The sequence below is a fragment of the Pelodiscus sinensis genome, chromosome 15 (genome assembly GCF_052426305.1).
Source record: "Pelodiscus sinensis isolate ZL-2025 chromosome 15, ASM5242630v1, whole genome shotgun sequence".
Classification (NCBI taxonomy): domain Eukaryota; kingdom Metazoa; phylum Chordata; order Testudines; family Trionychidae; genus Pelodiscus; species Pelodiscus sinensis.
Genome location: NC_143066.1, coordinates 19135451 through 19155246, shown reverse-complemented (window position 1 = coordinate 19155246; position 19796 = coordinate 19135451). Strand labels below are relative to the sequence as shown.

Sequence of the window (19796 nt, the reverse complement as noted above, 5' to 3'; positions counted from 1 at the left end):
TTAATACACATGCTATTGGTATAATGACTTAATTGTTAATAAATACATTTCTCAAGTATTCATTTTCATATATTCTTTTGGTTTCAGTATGACCTTGTGGATGAGAAGTTAGATAAGCTGGGGGCCTAGGGCTGGGCTAGGGCCTCTAAACTCAAAGTGGCCCGAACCTCTGTCATTCTCTGAGAGGGCCTGCTTGTAGAGGGAAGCAATGACCTCCTGAATTGTACATAGGACACCCCTGTTATTACCCCCCCAGCATGATATTTCCCTCTTTTGAAGCTATATCACAATGTAGGTTTGTATTCAATTTCTTTTCCACTGCGGGATGGTCTAGATTGTGCTTGGTCCTGCCTTCAGGGCATGAGACTAGACCTGATGACATCTTAATATTCCTTCCAGTGCTAGTTGTTCTATGATTCTATAATCCCTCCCCCCCCCCGATCCTTTTCTGCAATACTACTGCCTAGTCCATTATTCCCCATTCTGTACTTGTGTATTTGCCTTTTTCCCTCCAGAAGTATAGAATTTTACATTCGTTTTTATTTAACTGTATCTTGTTAAATTGAAAAATAATTTTGAAATTTTCAAGATTGTTTTGAATTTTTATCCTGACTTCTAAATGGTTGGTGTCACGTGCAAATTTTATAAACATACTGTCCACTCTATTATCCAAGTTGTTAATGAAAATACTGACCATAACTAAGCCCAAGATGGACTCAATATGTTCTCCCAGTTTTACAATGAACCATTAATAGCTATTTTTTGAGTACAGCCTTTCAAACAGTTTTGCACTCACCTTATAGTAATTTCCTCTAAGCCACATTTCCCCTGTTTGCTCATGAAAATGTCATGTGGCTCTCTGTCAAATGCGATACTAAAATCAAGATATGCAGCAGCTATTGATTTCCTCCATCCAGTAGGCCACTAACCCCTGTCTCAGAAAGGAATTAGGCTAGTTGGGCATGATTTGTTATTGTCAAATCCATATAGCATTCCTTATGACCCTATTATCCTCTAGGTGCTTACAGATTGTTTAATAATTTGTGGCAGAATCTTTCCAGGTTTCCTATTTTAAAGATAGATATTCTGTTTGCCCCTTTCCTATCCTTTAGGACCTCATCTGTCCTCCATGAGTTCTTGAAGATAATTGCTAACTTTTCTGAGATTGCTTCGGCTTGTTCGCTATGTACTAGAGGGTGAATTTTATCAGGTCCTTTCCACATCTAATTAACCCAAATATTATTTAACCTGTTCTTTCCCTATTCTGATTTGCATTTCTTCCCCCTTTTTTAATATGAATTATGAGGAGTAACTGGTCACTGCCAACCTTTTCCCTGAAGACAAAAGCAAGATAGGAATGAAACACTTCAGCTTTCTTGCTGAGTAGTTATGCCTTTCTGCCCCATGAAGGGCATGTCTATACAGTTGCATTATTCCAAGATAACTAGCATTATTTTGAAATAACTATGCGAGTGTCTACACAGCAAGCCCATTATTTTGAAATAATTTTGAAATAACATGTGGCTTATTTCAGAGCCTGTAACCCTCATTCTATGAGGAATAATGCCTATTCTGAAATAGCTATTCCCTATTTTGGAATAGGGCATGTGTAGACAGCTCGGCCTTCTCAGGCTGGGGATCATGCAGCAACCTGTGCACAATGGTGCATGTGGAGTGCTAGTGCAGGGCCTCCTTCCACAAGCCACCACTAGAAGGAAGCTGGGGACTGGGATATGGAGACACACACACACACACATACACACACACACACATACACACACAGGCATGCCCACACACACAGAGGCATGCCCATACTCTCAGGGTGGCATCTGCTCCCGGGGTCAATGCAGCAAGGTGCAGGAGCATCTGCCGCTCACACACACCTTCCCCCAACAACCTGCCTCCCCTATCCTCCAGCAGCCAGGGATACAAGTCCTCTCCCTGTGGGATGCCGCCAGTGCTGTACCTGGTATGTACATGGCACAGAGGGAAGTCCAGCAACCCTATGGCCCCCTCCCACCTGCATGCTTCCAATCTGGCTGGCACTTTCCCATGCCTGCTTGTCCCCTGGATGTGGGGTAATGAGGCTCCCCCATGGAAATCTGTGCCCCTGAAGGAAATGGCCAACTGTCTAGGCCACAGGTGGCCTTGCTCAAAGCACATCAACTTCATCTGATGTGAGACCTTTCGGTCTCGGCTCAGAGATGAGGACAAGGCTTCAGGCATAATGTCTCCAGGGATAATTGACCTTCTGTTTGTTCTACACAGCTGGACCAGCTGCAGGAGGGGAGCGATCGACACTTCCCATGCTAACCTCCTGATCCCATGTGACCTGCTGGCACTGGAGACCACAGAAGGACCTGCAGAGGGAGCATATTGCTGCCCTGCAGCGCTCCATGGACTGGCAGGACTGGAGACTGGAAGAGGCCCTCCAGTCGCACTGAGAGACCTTCTGCACAACTCTCCAAGCAGTCATCTCCAGCATGGTGCCCGCTCCTGCAGCCACTTCTGCCCCAGCTCCTGCCCCAGCGCCTGCTTCTCCCCCTAGGCCCCTCACCGTGGCTGCTGAGGGCCCCGCACATGAAGTAGAGGGACCACCCAAGGCAGGTGCCATTCCCAGCCACAGCCATGAGCTTCTTCTCCCCCTCCTCTCCCTTCCAACTGCCTCCTCCCTCCTAGGTCTGTCCCCAGTTACATTTACCCCAAATAAAATCAAAGAGTTTATTTTTTGCAAACAAAAAAGTGTAGTTTATTGTCTCTGCAGGGGAAGAAGAGAGGACAGGGGAAGGAAAGGCAGAGGGACAACACAGAGGCCTCTTGTAGGGACGGCTGGGGACAGTGTTACTGGGTTCCTTGTGTGAAACTCTCACTGATGGACCTGCCAGATAGCATCTATGTGTGGCTGATCAGTTTCAGCAGCAGGATGGTGTTGATGGCCTGCACCACCTGTAGAAGGAGACAAACAAACAAACCCACAGTGTTGCCAGGTCCCTTGGGAGGTCCATGAGCCAACCTCCCACTCCCTTCCACACACCAGGAGCAACCCCCTACTTACCTCATTCCCCATCAGGGATTTGTGAAGGTGGGACTAAAAAACCTCCCTGGAAGGGGGCTTCCACCAGCACCTGCCTTCCCTGGGGAACCCAATTCCAGAAGGTCACCACACTCCTGGAACAATAGCCTGAGAGTGCCATATCTGCATGAGCATGGCCCGGGTGGTGGATCTCCCCATGCTGAACTGGTTCCCGATGGATTGGTAGCTGTCCGGCATGACAAGCTTCCAGATGGCGATGGTGACCCACTTCTGGAGGGGGATGGCGGGTATCATGTGGGTGTCCCATCATGTGAGGGCAGGGGCGAGCCTCTCACACAGCTCCATATAGGTGTCCTTCTGCATGTGGACATTCTGGAGCCACTGCTGCTCATCCCACCCCTCCATACCAATCCGGTCCCACCAGTCAGAACTGATGTCCAGATGCCAGAAGCAGCGGTGCCTGATGTGCAGGAGTGGGCGGTGGGGTCGTACTGCATGAGCAGTACCTGCAGAGGGATGAGGATGTTCCCCCACAATGAGCTGGGCATTGTGTTCCTGCAGGGCAAGGCAGGCAGCCTGCAGAAACTGCTGCAGGAGGTGCAGCACAACCTGTAAAAGCTCTTGACTGCTCAGAGACAGCTCCGGCTCCATGGCAGGAGTGCTGAGGTGTCCACAAGCGCAGCCACATCAGGTAGTGAAAAGGCTTTGCTGTCCCTCGAGGAGGTGGGCAAAGGAGAAGAGCCTGAGACATGGCTGTACGGGGGGGAAGGGGTTCCTTTAAATTTGAGCCTCCAGTGTTGTCCTGATGTCCTGCCTGAAGTGCTTCTGGGTGGCCTTAAACGTGATTCAGCATCCAACGAGAGTGGACACTTTATTTCGAAATAGCTCAGTGCTATTTTGATCAGCATTTGCTGTGTAGAAATGTTATTTTGAAATAAGCTCTTTCGGAGTATTTCTTCCAGAATAGCTTATTCCAAAATAAGCGAGCAGTGTAGTTGTACCCTAAGTAAAGAATCTACTGGTTTCTTCAGTTCTCTTGCTCCTAACACATTCATAGAACCTCTTTTCATTCTCTTTTATGCCTCTGATTTGGTGTTATTAATTTTCTGCCTTAACCTTTTTCATTTGTCCCTTCATGCTTGACACTTTTTGTACTCATCTGTAGCAATTTGTCCACATTTCCACTTTCTGTAAGATTCTTTTTTTAAATGTTCAAGGCCTTAAACAGCTCCTGATGGAGACATGTCGGCTTCTTACTACTGTTGCCTTTTAGCCTTTGCAACCTAGGTGGTGGTTTCAGGAAAGATACAATGGACTGAATAGAGACCAGTCATCTTGGCCCCCAGAGGCAGTATCTCCAACTTGTTGTTAGAATATTTTATTATTAATTCATATATATAGAATAGATTTCAGATTTAATGTAACAGTGCTGTAGTTTGGCTGTGTCTGTTCTCTGGATAGCAAATAATTATATTTAAGAGTTGCCAATCCGGTATCTTTCTAGAGCAATAAGTTAATGTACACACACATTAACAGCCGTCCAAATCCTCTTTGGTTCAGATGCTTCTAGGTAGGTTTACTGCCCAAATGCACTGCCCTTGGTTCGCCTCTGATTTACACTGCTATAATTCTTTTGGTTTCAGTGCAAATGCTCTTTATTTTACCCTGCTTTAGGTGAAAGCAGAATCACATCACTATCTTGACTTAAGCAAAATGCAGGACAATGTAGCACTTTAAAGACTAACAAGATGGTTTATTAGATGATGAGCTTTCGTGGGCCAGACCCACTTCCTCAGATCAAATAGTGGAAGAAAATAGTCACAACCATATATACCAAAGGATACAATTAAAAAAATGAACACATATGAAAAGGACAAATCACATTTCAGAACAGGAGGGGGATGCGGGGGGGGGGGGGGGGAGGAAGGTAAGTGTCTGTGAATTGAAGTGTCTGTAATATCGTCAATTCACAGACACTTACCTTCCTTCCTCCCCCCCCCGCATCCCCCTCCTGTTCTGAAATGTGATTTGTCCTTTTCATATGTGTTCATTTTTTTAATTGTATCCTTTGGTATATATGGTTGTGACTATTTTCTTCCACTATTTGATCTGAGGAAGTGGGTCTGGCCCACGAAAGCTCATCAGCTAATAAACCATCTTGTTAGTCTTTAAAGTGCTACATTGTCCTGCATTTTGCTTCAGCTACCCCAGACTAACACGGCTACATTTCTATCACTATCTTGACTTAGGATGTGTAAATCACCATGCAATCTCCAGCTTGCTTGCGAGCCAGTGACTACTTAATTACTAAAGATCACTGAAACCACAGGGTCCTAGGGCTTCATGAAATCAATTACTATCACAGATGGCACCTTTGCTGGCAGTGTTAGCAGAGCAGAGAGGCAATAGAGGCTGAAGAAACCTCTCAGGCCTTAGTAATATCCAGCTGAGGGATAAAGGGAAGCCAACCCTTCTGCAGCCAGTGCTATTGCTGCCATGTGGAAAGACAAAATTTCAGACTCTGGAGGGCTCAGTTTGGGTTTGGAACTTTGCATATGTGCGAAAGTTTCACTTTAGGAAAAAATAAATCTCTTAAATAACCAAACTAAGAACCTCTGTACATGGGGGAAGGAAGGGAATTGGACGCTGTTTAAGATGTCTTTTAAACGGTTTATGTGGTGGTAGATGTCCAAGGCCTTGAAGCTTGGCTTCCAACTGGACAGTGGCTAGTGACACCGAGTACAGGTATATTCTAAAGTGCACGGGGTGGTGAGTGAAAGTTCCTCTTGGAGAGGCTTGCCCCTTGCCCCTCCTCTTCTAGCCAAGGCCCCACCTCTTCTGGTTGAGGCTACTGCTCAACTCACTCACTGCTCTCAGCCCCTCCCTCCTGTTGTTCCAGCTGGGATGGGAGTGGGGCTGAAAGCTTGGCCCCTCCCCCACATGGTGCTGGCTGGGACACAGGGGGTGTGCTGAGAGCTCAGGTTAGGGCAAGGGTGGTTGAGCTCTCAGCCTCAGCCAGCCCTGTGGCAGAACTCTGCTGTGGCTGGAGGTCTGAGTCCAGACCCCTGCCCTGTTCCACTTCCACTCTACCTCATTCCCCTCAAGGCCCCACTGTCTTCTAGCTCCCTCACCCCCTGCTGCAGCCCTGAGTGCAACCAGGAAAGCTCTGTGCCCCTGCTGTGGCCCCTCCATCCCCTGGGCATGGCGGAGTGGATTTTTCAGGGTGCTCCAAATCTGACACTGTCCCCCCACCAAGCGGCATGAGGTTTGGAGAGGCTTACCCTCCCTTAGCCTCCATTGCATGTCCCCCATGTCTAAGTGGAACTTATTTTATTTCCATACACATACAAGTCGTGAAATGAAATGGGCTAACAACATGCAGGACAGTTCATCCTTTCAGCCTGGCACCAAATGCCCAGTTCTCAGGCACTTCAAGCATTTGCTCAGAGACCAAGATAGAGAACCCACTCTCCTGTGGCTTGTCCAGCTCCCTCCGCTCAGAACCTTGCATAACACAACCTGCCATCACCACAACATGTCTTCCCACAGCTGGACATTTTTTCTCAGGTGAAGAAAAAAAACTAGACACACCACAGAGCACCAGGTGACGTGTTGCTAATAATCAGTCCTGGCTGAATAATTGCTTAATTTTTTTTGAATAATTTATTAAATGTTGTCTCAAAATAAACTGAATAAATGCTTGAACTATATTGTATCATGCTAAAATGCATGAATAATAAAAATTTGAATAATTTATTGAAAATATATTATGAAATTCATTGAATACATTATTCATCAAATATGTTTGACCTAGCTTGGAGTAATAATATGGAATCATAACATTATAAGTAGAGAAAGCAGCAACACCACTGCCATTGATTTTCGGTTGCTGCTGGATACCATGTACTAAAATGTCCTGGTGTCTTTGGAAGTTTTCCACTATGATTAGTAAATTCTAATACCCAGGAACAGAAATAGTGATGGCAAATATTAGCATTGCTGAATGCAGCCATTCCAAATTAGTTTGATACTAGGGTCAAGTCAGCAAATCAGAATATTTTGGAGGATTATTAATTGTCCTTTTTCTCCTTTGATATCTCTTATAAAGTGGCTCACAATTTCAGTACATTGCATGTTTTTGAGCCATGTTTCTGAAACCTTCTAAAATCTTAATATGAGTAAAACTCTGTTGAGCTTTGCAAAAGCTGTACAAATACGCAAACTCTTAACATAGATTTTTTTTTTATTAAAAGGCTCTGTCCAATAAATGTTTTTGCCAAGACTTCTAAGTGTATTAAAATGCATTGGTCATGTGTCTTATTCAGTCCCTATCACTGTAACAAGGTGTGCACAAGACTGAGGTAATAAAAAAGTTCTATGCATTTGAACAATCACGTAACAACAGTTATGGTGCCAGTTAGCAAGGACTGTTCAACTGAACAAGAAAAACCTTTTGAATCCCTCTTTCCCCTTTTCTCCTTACCCCCTTAAACAGTCTGAAAATATAGAACGAGATGAACAATTCCTGTTAAGTTCCTGCCAAAAATACAAATTTAAGACCATTTTGTCACATTTAAGTTGATACGATTTTGGCTTAGCAAAATAAGAACCCACAAAAGTAAAACTGTATCGTTTTAATGCATTGTGTGTCTCACTATAAAGCCATGTGTTCACAGCTGGCGACAGCTTTTAAGTTCTTCTAGTGAGAACACTGGGCACAAGGAAGCATTAAAGTAATGAGCGTAGAATCCACGTCAGAGTCAGAGAAGAGGTCCTCTAACTTTGCCTACTGAAAAACAAATGATTGCACAGGGCACACTTGATCCCTTTTTGGCTCTTTATTTCAGAAATAGTAAGAGGAAAATCATGTGTGAACCTTTCTGCTTTAACCAGGTGTCTTCACTGAGATTTCACAATGAGGTTGATTTTAAAATGTTCTTTAGTCTTTTCTGCCTTCAGTACATTGGCAAGTGAGTCTGTGGAAAGTAAAGAAAGGAAATAGTTATGAGACTCAGGTCCTTAGATACTTGCTCTCGTAGACCAGGAAATGAGGTTGGTATGCCTACATTGCTCAGTATGAAAAATTCACACCTGGAACAATGCAGTTAAAATGACCCCAGGCTTGAAGGCAAGTGAACAGAATTCTCATATTGATCTAGCTTCCACATCAGAGAGGTGCATTACTATCCAACACCAATGATAGACTCTTTCACGACAGTGTATGTAATGCCTTTACTGAGGTGGTACAGCAGTGCAGCTGCAGCCGTGTATTTGCACTGCTGCTGCCGCATTTTACATGTAGTCAAGTCCTTAGTATTCAAACACCGCTTCATCCAAAGATCGTTGAAATGTGTGTGAGACTTTATTGACATCAATGGGCTTTGGAGCAGGCTTTACTATTAAACTATATTATTTTTTAAATCAAAAGTATACCCTTAAATGAATATTCTCTCTCTCTCTCTAATTTAATTTGTGTTTTACACAGTATTAATTTGGGGACAAACCTATTTGAAAGTAGATAACATTTTCAAAAGCACGTAAATGAAAGAATCTGAATTCCATTGAGTATCTCTGGGCTTTAGGCTTCTAAATCATGTTGGCACTTTAATGGCTTTTAAGTTTTGGTCACAACGATGTAGTGAAATAGTATTTTGTAATATTTTCACTTAAACAGTATTCATGAACTGTAACGTCTTCCTCAGGATTCGGTCTTTAATGGGACTGCTCAAGGGCTGAACATTAAGATAAGTGCTTCACCAGGTCAGGGCCCGAACACTGAGTACGTTACAAGCTCCTCTCTGAACCAACATTTTAACTGGTTTATAAACAAAGATGGAAGTTGTCACCCTGGCAATGTAAATTTCCCATAAATTCCACTTTCCTTCTCAGCTTGGCCTTGGAGGAATTGGGATTAATTAATGTACTGTCAGGAACTTCTTAGGTTGCTGTTGGATGCCATGTTAACTTCCAATAATCAAGAAACACTCTGCCTTGTTTGAAATGGGCAAGAGTTCTTGAGAGCACCCCAAGAGCTTAAAGCCTAGAGTCTGGCATGCCGATCATGGCTGACTCTCTGAGGCTGTGGTACATCCATCAGGCTTCCACATTTGGGGAACTGGTGGACCACAACATTTGTAGTGACACCCTGCCATGGAGTCAGTCATGCTATGTTAATTTGGTCTCCTTTCCTAGTTCTTGACCTCTCTGCAACTGATAATGTCGGTGCCAAATGGAGTGGCGGTGGCAATGACGACTGTGTTATGAATACTTCTCTATTAGAAATTGGTCTGAGACAATCCACTCACTGTGCATAGATTAGCAATCAACCCACGTGTTCTGTCACTACTAATGCTAGATGTAAAAACGTGACTTAGCGCTGAAGCCCGGTGCCATTTTGCAGCAGGATTCCATTTGTAGTGCAGCAAGGAATGGTATGTAGAATGGTGCTGCATTACAAGGGATTGTGTTTATAGAGAAACGTTAACTGTAGCATAGCTAGGCCCATTTCTTCCTTCCTTCCGGAAGATTCCTTTAAAATATAATGTACAAGACTGAACAGCTCCAAAAATGATTTGTAGAGAAGATGGATCTTTGCTAAAGCAATATTGAACGGTACAGTCAATGCAAAATGACAAGAATGCAGTGAACACCCTACAATGCACAATTTAATAAACTATATTTAATTACTATTTTTACTTTTCCTGGCAAAATGATAATATCGAAGGTGTAGCTATTTTATAGTGTTTCCCACACATACCCAAGTCCTATACCCATATGAAATCTTTTTCAAATGGAATTTTGGTTTTACAGCCTGCTATTAATCATGACATGAGGAGGAAAAAGATATAATCCTCTGTAGAATCCTCTATAAAATAGTGCACTGAGACATCCCAGAAACAAAGTTACGTGAGATCAAAGTAAATTGCAACAATTCATCTTGTGTTCTTCAAACCACCATGCTGAGTCTTAAAAGAAAAACTCAATCTTTCCCCCTCAGCCCACCAGATTGCATGTTCAAAAGGCAAGAAACTGTTCTCACTATGAATCAACTGTTAATTATATTTCACAAATAAGGTGCTTAATAATGTTAGCTGAAATTTTTTAGAAATTTTATTCTCCTAATTAGGACTTGCTCCTATATCTTTTCAAGGGTAAATAATTTAATATCTATGTATTCTAACAGATCGTATGGAACATGAGACCTTGATAATTAACATTATATTGACCAAGTTTACCAACATCTTCCTGTCAAGTATACAGCACAGTGTTTTTCATTAGCATCACTGTAAAGCCAAAGTTATTACAAAATGTTACGTAACCATCAGGCAATGAAAAAACATCAGTCTAGGGCTACTCAACACATGGCCTGTGGCCCACATGCAGCCCCCGACCTTTGGGTTTGTGGCCCGTGGTGCAGTTTGGATTTATGCAGGGATCCACAAGCAGCCTATGGGTGGGAGCCAGAACAAAAAAGTAGTCAGTATAATGGTCTGCTGTTGATATGCGTTTTAGTAGTTAAATTCCTGGACTGTCATTTCTCATTAAAAGTGCTGTCATATGGGTGGAAATCAGGTAAATATTGCATTTTATTAATATCAGCAGAACTGACTTAAATGGGAGCTGTGTGGTGTGTAGTCTTGCCTTTATCTTTGCATTCATGCCCATCAAAGTGTAAAAGAAGCTATTTGCATATATTTGCATATATATTTGCATGTATCTACAACCCCACTTGAGTTGTGGCCCTTGGCATGTGTTATGAGTATTATTGTGGCCCCCCCCAGGGCTTCCTACGTTGAGTAGCCCTGCATTAGTCCATAGTAATTCATAGCCAGGTAAACAGACGTTTACTCTTGTGATGTAATCATTTATTTCATTTTAAATATGATGTTGAAAGGTGTTAATGCCCTAGCCACTTTTCATTCAGGCTCAACATACAGAGCAATTAAACATCCCTCTCTGCAGAGATAGCTGAAACAATAGCAAGCCACTGCCAAAAGCAATCAGCCTCATAGCAATGCTGATCAGAACCTAAGCCTATGGGCTGGGGCTTTCAGTGAGATTGATGGTAAAGGCAGGGACTTTATTGGTTACAGTTCTGTCTGTGGGAGGCAGAAAGCGAAAGACGCAGTTGTGAGCATGGCCCAAGAGAGAACAGAGGCATCATACTTGCTGGAAGGGCAGTCTTGGCTTTCTTAGCATGGCAACTGCCTGCCTCTTGTCTGTTTCTGCTGTATTCCGGAAAAGGGGGCTTGGGTGCAATCATGTTTGTACACAAAAAAAGAAACACTAGGAAATCCCTGAGTCTTATCATCAGTTTCCCCTTCCAAAGGAAACTACCCTTTCTTCTTTTGAAAAAATAAAACATAGACATGGAGTTTGATTCTGCAGAGCAGAAATGTGGAATTCTCTAACTGTGAACGCAAGTTAAAATGGTGATGAGAAGGGCCATGAATTTGGCAAGGTACTTTTAAGCATTAACAAAATGTAAGCATTTTTGCTGATATGCTTAAATACTTTTGCTGAATGAGATCCTAGAATTTGTAGCTTGAGGGTACCTAATCCTGCTCTGAGCATGCTACATGTTAGACTGGGGTTGCTGGATTTGGCAATATCTGTTTTTTTCCAGGTTTTTTTCCTTATAGCTCCTAATATTGACTTAATTGAGTTTATTGATGCTAATCTTCATCAATTTTGGAATTAATATTTAAGGTCATCTGGGATGAAATAACCGCTTTTGCTGATAATACAAAAATGGAGAAACAAAATAAAATGCACAGTAAATTGTAACGTATTTAATTGCATTCAGTTATGATGCTTTCTAGATGCCTAGAATCTTTCTGGTTATACTTATCTTCAATATTAAGTTAATATACAAGCACCAGTGGAATGAGCTCTACTTAAAATGGATTTCTAGTAAACCAAAGGCAAGGGAGCATAATTACAATGTTGAAGACTTAAAAATAAACTTCACAGGATTTGAGTGAAATACAAAGATCATGCAATGCTGGAAGGTCAAACTACTGAAGTTATCAGCTTGTTAGATCAATCAAAAATACAACACATCTCTAATGAGGAAGCACATTAACAGTAGTATTGCTGTTCCTTAGAGGACAATGAGGAGAGGCATTAAATGTATGTATTATTAATAAAGAGGTGTTAGATATATTTTAAGATTATCATCAACACAAACAGCTATTGGTGAAATAATAACAGCATTAAAATAAATACAATACTTTTGTAAATACCAAGTAGAATCCTGACATATAAAAGTACCTATTACCAGGTAAGTTCTTACAGTATTTGCATAGGCTTTCCTATGATTCCTCCATTTCATATGTTCCAAATAGCTTGTTTCACTGTTTCCCATATCTTATTTATACTCTGATATTCTGATTTTACTGCAGACTAATTCTACTAACAAACTAGCACTGCAAAACTAATTCTAAAGTTTAAACAACTACACTGAAAATATTACTTGCACACATCCTAGTGAAGTAAGATTTAATTAAAAATAAGGTAAATTTATCAAATATTTCTCTCCAATTCCCTTTTGGTGGCAGCCCTCCAAGATAAGAGGAGAAAAAAGTATATTTTGGTTGGGCTGCGTATGAAGCAATATGCATTTATCTCCTGGACTAAATTGCAACATAGCAATAGTGGATGCTGTTCTCTAGACTAATCAGTCTATTACTTCTCTATTCACATTAGGTCATGGAAACAGACCCGGTTCTCCCTTTTCCAGTAATTGAAACTCTGATCATTATTGGGGTGAGATTGGCTGCTCATATGAAAAGCTAGTTCCTATTTCGTTCTTCAGCTGAATCAGTAATCTTACTGATATTGTTGAAAAGGATTTAAGCTTAATTGACACTTTTTGTCCAGTATTGGGATTGTAGTACAAATTAATATCAATAAGAATGATCAAACTAAATGACACCTCTGTCAAAATGTAAAAAAAATCCGATGCACACTCTATAAAGCTAATGTGCTGTGTTAATGCCCACTATTAAATCCTGGATCATTAAGTAGATTTTGATATACTTCTGTAATGGTCATATTCTCCTTTCATCCAGCTGTAAGTCACTGGTTTGGTAGCTGACATTTTGCATTGTGACTAGCTAAGTAGTTTCTGTGGTCTAATCTTTTTCACAGAAATATTTAAGTTGCCATCTTTGAGTACATCTACGATTCACATTAATTTAGAAACAAGCTATTCCTGAGTAGTTCATCCGAAATAGCTTATTTCGAAATAGCACGCCTACACTGCAGGGAAGCCTCAAATTTAGTCTGAGGCAGGCTTCCCTAATATAGACATACAATCTCGATTTAGAGCCCTGTGGAGGCAGTGGGGAGGAATAACTTAGAATGGTCCTGGTGAGGGGCTATTTCGAAATATCAGCTGTGGAGTGTCTACACACGCCTTATTTCGAAATAGCTATTTCTGAATAGATGTTATTCCTTGTAGAATGAGGTTTCAGATTTCAGAATAAGCCACCTGTTATTTCAAAATTATTTCGAAATAACAGAATAACTGTGTAGACGCTCACATAGTTATTTTGGAACAACGGCTGTTATTCCAAAATAACTCTGCCGTGTAGACACACCCTTTGTGACTTTCAGGGTATGTCTAGATTACAAGCTTTTGTCAACAGAAGTTTTGTCGACAGATACTGTTGACAAAGCTTCTGTCAACAAAGAGTGTCTAGACTACATCCAGTTCTGTCGACAAAGCAAGCCGCGTAGTTGACATGACAATGTAGACACAAAAGACAGTGTAGATGCAATAACGCCTTTTGTCGACAGGACTCTGTCGACAAAAGGCATTATTGCTCATAGAATGAGGTTTACAGCTGTCGACAAAACTCCTGAGTTCTGTCAACGTTATGTCGACAGAACTCAGTGGCAGTGTAGACACAGGTATAGTTTTGTCGACAAAAGTCCATTTTTGTCGACAAAACCCTGTAGTCTAGACACACTCTATATGTCCCCTTTTTAGTAGGGAAGTGCAGAGCAGTCTTCTTCCTCAATTTCCATGCAGACATTGCAAAGAAATTGAAGAGGAAGACTCAGAGTTACATGAAGGAATATGATTGGACAATCAAGCAATGCTGGGAGGTCAACCTATTGGAGTTATTAGCAATTTCAGCATCCTATTGCAACCTTTGAGCCAAAGTCTTTCTTTGGTTTTACAATAAGCTTAGAGAAATATAAAGAGGATACATTTAAAGCATTGAACAATATTTATGTTCAGTAAGTTGCTAGCTACCCAAAGTTTAAATAACACTCTGCTTTTAAAATGGGAAGCAGACTTTTCACAGGCCTTTTAGAGCTAAAAAGGTATTCTTAGTCAACCTCCTGCAATTGATAAACGTTCTAATGGATAGTTGCTTTTAGAAAACAGATGAAAATGTCATTTGAAAAATAAAAAGCCATCACCTTTTGCTCCCTCTGAATGAAAGTTTCAGAGGGGGAGCTGTGTTTTTGAATGAAAGTGTGGCTTTATTTTTCACCTGAGTGGTTAAAGCAATTTTGGTTTATCTCAGTCACTTTAAACTAGCTTATTTTCTTATTTTATGTCTGCTGTATTGGAGTTGGATTTCATTTAGGCTGGAGTTTAATCTAAAGGTTATAGTGATGGCTGCAACTCTGTTCTTGCCATACAATGTATGCAGCTTGTACCATATCTTTTTAAATGCAAATGTCTCTCAGTAGCAGCTCTAACAACTTTGAGTTTCCTGACCTGGGGATGTCTGACAACCAAACGATTAATAAAATTGCTTTCACGGGGTGGGGAGGACAGGAACTAGCATGGAAGCAAACCACTGCTAGTGTTTCCCCACTCCAGTATGGGCCAAAGGAACAATTTTTATTTAAAAAATTAACCCAAAATGGATTAAAAATCTGTAATTACCAAGCCACACACAGCCCTAATGGTATTCCACTGTTATCTATGCAGTTACAAAAGGTGTCCATGTGGCGCAAATCTGTTGATACCAGAGAAATGCAGGTATGAAATCAACCTAATTTATTTGATTCTCTCTTTGTGTTCTTTACTGTCCCAGTAACCTTGTGAGACTGACAGAAGAATCTTGCCCTGACTGTACCTGGCAATTATAAACTGACTCGGTAGAGGAGCAGCAGGCATGGGAGATGGGAAAAGAGTGCTTCCTCACAGAAGCTTAGCACTGAGCAGCACTGTGGCTGTCACTGTTGTAGAACAGGTGCTAAAATTATGGTGACCATAGTTTTGGAACCAAAATTAGGGACACATTATCCACGTTGTCTGACGCTCCCCCCCATTAGCCACACCTCCTGACCCCCGTTAGCCACACCCCCAACCACAAGAAGTCCCACCCCTGGAGGGAGTGTTCCTGGGGTCAAGAGGGACACATGAACAGAAGTAAAGGATGTCATGTGACCTCTCTAAGAACTCCCACCATCCTCCTACCATTAGGGATGAGTTTGGCCCCCACAACACCCCCCATGCAACTATCATGAAATTGAATTAACCCAACTTGCATTGCGTTAACTCGAGGGGAGAGGCTGAGGGAAGTATTTCCTCTAAGATTTTCCTCCCATGAGCGGAGTGTATTTTATCTTGTGCACCAGTATTGAGTTCATGTGCACTTGTTCGGATGTGAGCCACTGTGGCACCCAAGTTATTAATAAATATCTTATAAATATCTCTCTTTTCCCTCTGCTGCCATGTCTACTCCCTTCCCCTCCCCTCATCAGCTCCCCTGGTGCTTGCTGCTGCCCCCCACCCTTCACCCTCCTTTGCTGTCTTGGCTCCTGCCCTTATCGGTCCCCTCAGAGCTTTGGGGACCTGCCCCTGCACCAGCCCTTCTCTTCCCCCTGTGTCCACTCCTACTCTAGCCCCATTCTGATCATCTAAAGTACCCCTTCCCATCCCCTCTCTTAACACCTCCCTCTACCCACCTGCCCTGCCTCTCTCATCTGGTGCCCGTCCCTCCCCTCCATGTGTCTGCCCTTCTGCTTCACCCTTACAAACCTCTGGCACCTGCAACTTCCTGATGCCTCCCCCTTCCTTGACAGCCCCTCCCCTCCTTGCCCTCGTGCCCACTCCATCACCACCCTCTGCCCAGTTCTCCTCACATCCCTCTGCACCCTCACATCTGACTTGCTCCTTCCTCATGCCTATCCCTCCTTTCAACCCCTCTTCTATGACACCCACTCCTCCCTTCTCTTCCTCCCTCTTGCCTCCATTGTCCTTCCCCTTTCCTCTCCCCCCATCACCCTGTCCCCTTCCCTCTCCTATCCCCACTGACCCCTTCCCTCCCCTCCTCTCCCCCTTTTCCTCATTATCTCCTCTTGGCCCCCTGGCATTTGTCTCTCCTTTACCCTGTCCCTTGGTGCCTTCCCTGTTCTTCTCCTGCCCTGGCCCCCTGTCTCTTCAGCACAAGCTCCTTTCTCTCCTCACCTCCTCTTCCCCCTTAGTTCTCTCTCTTCCCCCTTCCCTCACCTGCCTTCAATGTGGAAAGCAGTCTGCAGGGCTGGAGTTGGGCTGTGGCACTATTTTTAGTACCATGGCCTGGCTCCAGAAGCCCCAGATGCTCTTGGGGCAGGACCGTGTGCCAGGACTGGAGCTGAGGCCACCTGTGGTATTATTTTTAGTTCCTTGGTCCTGGTCCCCATGGGCTGCCTAGCTCCAGGTGGAGTCAAGCGGAAGCCGCATGAGGACCATTCCAGTGAAGCTGCCCCAGCTGGAATGGGCCTTGTGAAGCTGCCGCATGACTCCAGCTTGAGCCGGGGCCGCCAGAAGGGACCTGGACAGCAGTACTAAAAATAGCATTGTTGGCGGCCTCTGCTACGGTCCCAGCACTTACCGAGCCTGAGCACATCCTGCCCCACAGTGCTCCAGCATGGCTCCACATTGCTTCTGCCAGGGCTCCAAGGCAGCCCGGAGGAGGAGGAGGTGGTGCTGCCGGACCAGGACCCCTTGCGGCAGAGGTGGTTGCATGGGGGGAGGGAGGGTAAGGGAGGGTGCATGGCACTGGAAGTTGTTCAGGCTGCCCTACGTGCCCAGCTGGGCAGGAGAGGAAGGAGGCTGTTGTGCTGCATCAGCATCCCCATCAAGTAGTGAAATGTCTGGTGGGGCTTTCTGGAACATTTCACCATTTAATGGGGCACCAGGACAGAGTATTTAAATGTGGGACTGTCCCGGAAAAATCAGGACGTATGGTCAGCATAGCTATAATACACTTGAGGGGAGTGCACTATTAGAGCTGGGTCCAAGCTGCTGGGTCTGTATAGTGACTTTATGGCCATCTGTACAGATGGAGCCAGCGAGGGGCAATGAGAGAAGCTTCAAAGAGGGGCAGGACTGGGGCTGCTTCTCCTTTCCCCGCTGGCAAGGGCGGAGAAAGGAAAGTAGCAGAACTGCTGGCAGATCTTTTGGCTGCCATGGGAAGTGGATGAAGCTGCTGCTTGGGGTGGCGAGCTCCCCAGCCTGTGGCCCTGCCCATACTCCACCTCTGCTCCACTGTCCCCATGCTGCCCACGGTCTCTCTCTTCTCTTCCCTCCCCTTCTTTCCTCACCCCTTCCAGCCAAATCCCTGAACCCAAATGTAGCAAATTACATTGAAAATAAAATCTCTTCTAAAATGTATGTCTAAAAAAATGGAACATATTTCCACTTCATGCCAGATTGTGGAGCCCAGACATGCAGAAGGCACCTAATTAAAAGCACTAAATTTGAGAATAAAAAAAATCAGTCACAGGTTTTTTGATACTCCCTGAAGTTAATCAGATTTATTTGCAAAATCTTAGTAATAAGGGCAAGTCAGCTGTGCTGCTGAATACAATATTAAATATTATGGAATACGTGATGCAGCTCTTCTCTATTTTACATTTTCCTAATCGGTATTTCTAAGATGATTTTACTTTTGAAATGTACTCTTATGCGTTCATAAAGCTATCATTCCAGATTATCACATAGTTAACACACTGAAACAAACACATTATTTTAAATTAAGCAGAGTAGCTTAGTGTGTTCATAACAAAGTTCATTGCTTTTAGAAAAAGGTAACACTACCTTATTTTGTGTGATTTCCATAACAATAGACATGTTTATGAAATTCGATCATGTTTATGTTATAAATATGTTTCCAAAGATTTTAGGCATAACAAAGGCTCTTATTAGGCACTGGTTTTGGTGGAAGGTTCTCTTAAAACTAGTTCATCAAATAGCGGAACAAATAAGTTTCCATTTCTTCTGATGATCTGGAAGAAAAAGGGTTTGGTCCCCTCAAGGCAGGGGTTTCACACTCCCTGCACTTCCTCAATCTGGCCCATGAAATATTTTGAAAAAGTCATTTAATCAGGCCCATGTGGCTGCCAACAAAGGGTTGGGGGTGGTGGATGGGTGGCATAGAGGGATGTACCTTCACATGGCTACCAGAAGCACCCAGGCCCCCAGCACCCACATGGTCCCAACCACAGAGGGTACTACTCACTTGGGAAGCCGCGTTGGGTGCTTCTGCCTCAGTGTGAACCATGCTGACCAGGGAGCCACTTGAGCTGACACATTTCTGTCAGACAGGGCTGGCGGGTTTCACTTTTGGTTACCCTGGATGAGGCTGGGGCATCCCAGGGCCAGGACGTGGATATTAGCTTGGAACGGGGGCGTCCCAGCATGAGGATCATGAGGACACGGGAGTGTCATGATGAGGACTCAGTTTCATCTCTTTTGTAGGATCCTGGTCTCTATCTGGGTTCCTGGACACCGGGGAGCCACTATCAACTTGCATGTCCTGTATTGCCAACACCAAGCATTCAAAATGCATGAACCACCTCCCCTCACCCCACAGAAATAGGATGCCTTCTTGAAATCACAGATAAAAACACACTTGAGGATCTTTTTATTTGGCATTGGTGTTTGAGGTCTTTGGCTAAACTAGGGGCACGTTTTCTAGTTTTTCTCCACAAACCATGAGCCCTAAAGTCTCCCTTTAAAAAGAAAAGAAAACTAAGTGAAAGTTGGCTGGGAGTCTCTTCTAATACCATGCACCAACAAACAAGGAGCATCTACTAATGTCAGCGCAGTCACAGCTGAAGTGGCACAATGGCATCAGGTAGTGAAGTTTCCAGAACAGGCTTAATTCTATTTAATCTACTTAATTTAACATGGCTGGGGCTGTCCAGAAAAATAAAACCCCAATTATCAGGAAGCTTGTAGTCAAAGCAGGACAGCTGGCATTACTGATAGCTAGTCAGTTTCACAAAATAAGTTAATAGTTTCACAGATTACACATATGGGCTCTGCAAAGCCCCATCACCAGTCACAGGGACACGCTGGCATCAGTATAGAGCTAGCAGCGGGAAGCCATAGTAACCCCACTGCAGTGCTGATGCTGGTGGATGGGGCCCACAGCAGGCTTTAAATTGCCTAGGGACGGCAGGGGGATGAATGGGAGGGGAGACCCCCCAGCCCCTAGGGTCCTGCCAGAGGAGAGTGCCCGCTGGCCCACTAGAAGAATTTGAGGACTGACAGGCTATGTCTACGCAGCAGTGTTATTTCAGAATAACTAACATTATTCCGAAATAACATAGTCTGCATCTACACTACAAGCTGTTATTTCGACATAATGTCAAAATAACGTTGAGCTGGAGGACTTCTACGCCAATGCCTGTAATCCTCATTTTACAAGGTGTAAGGTAAGTTGGAGGAAGAGTGCTCATTCCTGGACTTCCTCCTGGGTAGACAGAGCCAAACGCTGAATTAAGCTATTTCGACTGAAGC

At 43.5% G+C, this 19796-nt stretch overlaps 1 protein-coding gene across 1 annotated transcript in view; it reads right to left on the bottom strand.

Annotated features, from left to right (window-relative positions):
* Positions 1 to 7857: 7857 nt before the first annotated feature.
* CPPED1 (calcineurin like phosphoesterase domain containing 1) overlaps positions 7858 to 19796 on the bottom strand; it is a 151933-nt gene continuing 139994 nt past the window's right edge. Inside the window, exon 4 of the mRNA XM_075899349.2 lies at positions 7858 to 8010. Coding sequence (XP_075755464.1) covers positions 7934 to 8010 — 77 coding nt within the window. The 3' untranslated portion in view covers positions 7858 to 7933. The remainder of the gene's footprint in view (positions 8011 to 19796) is intronic.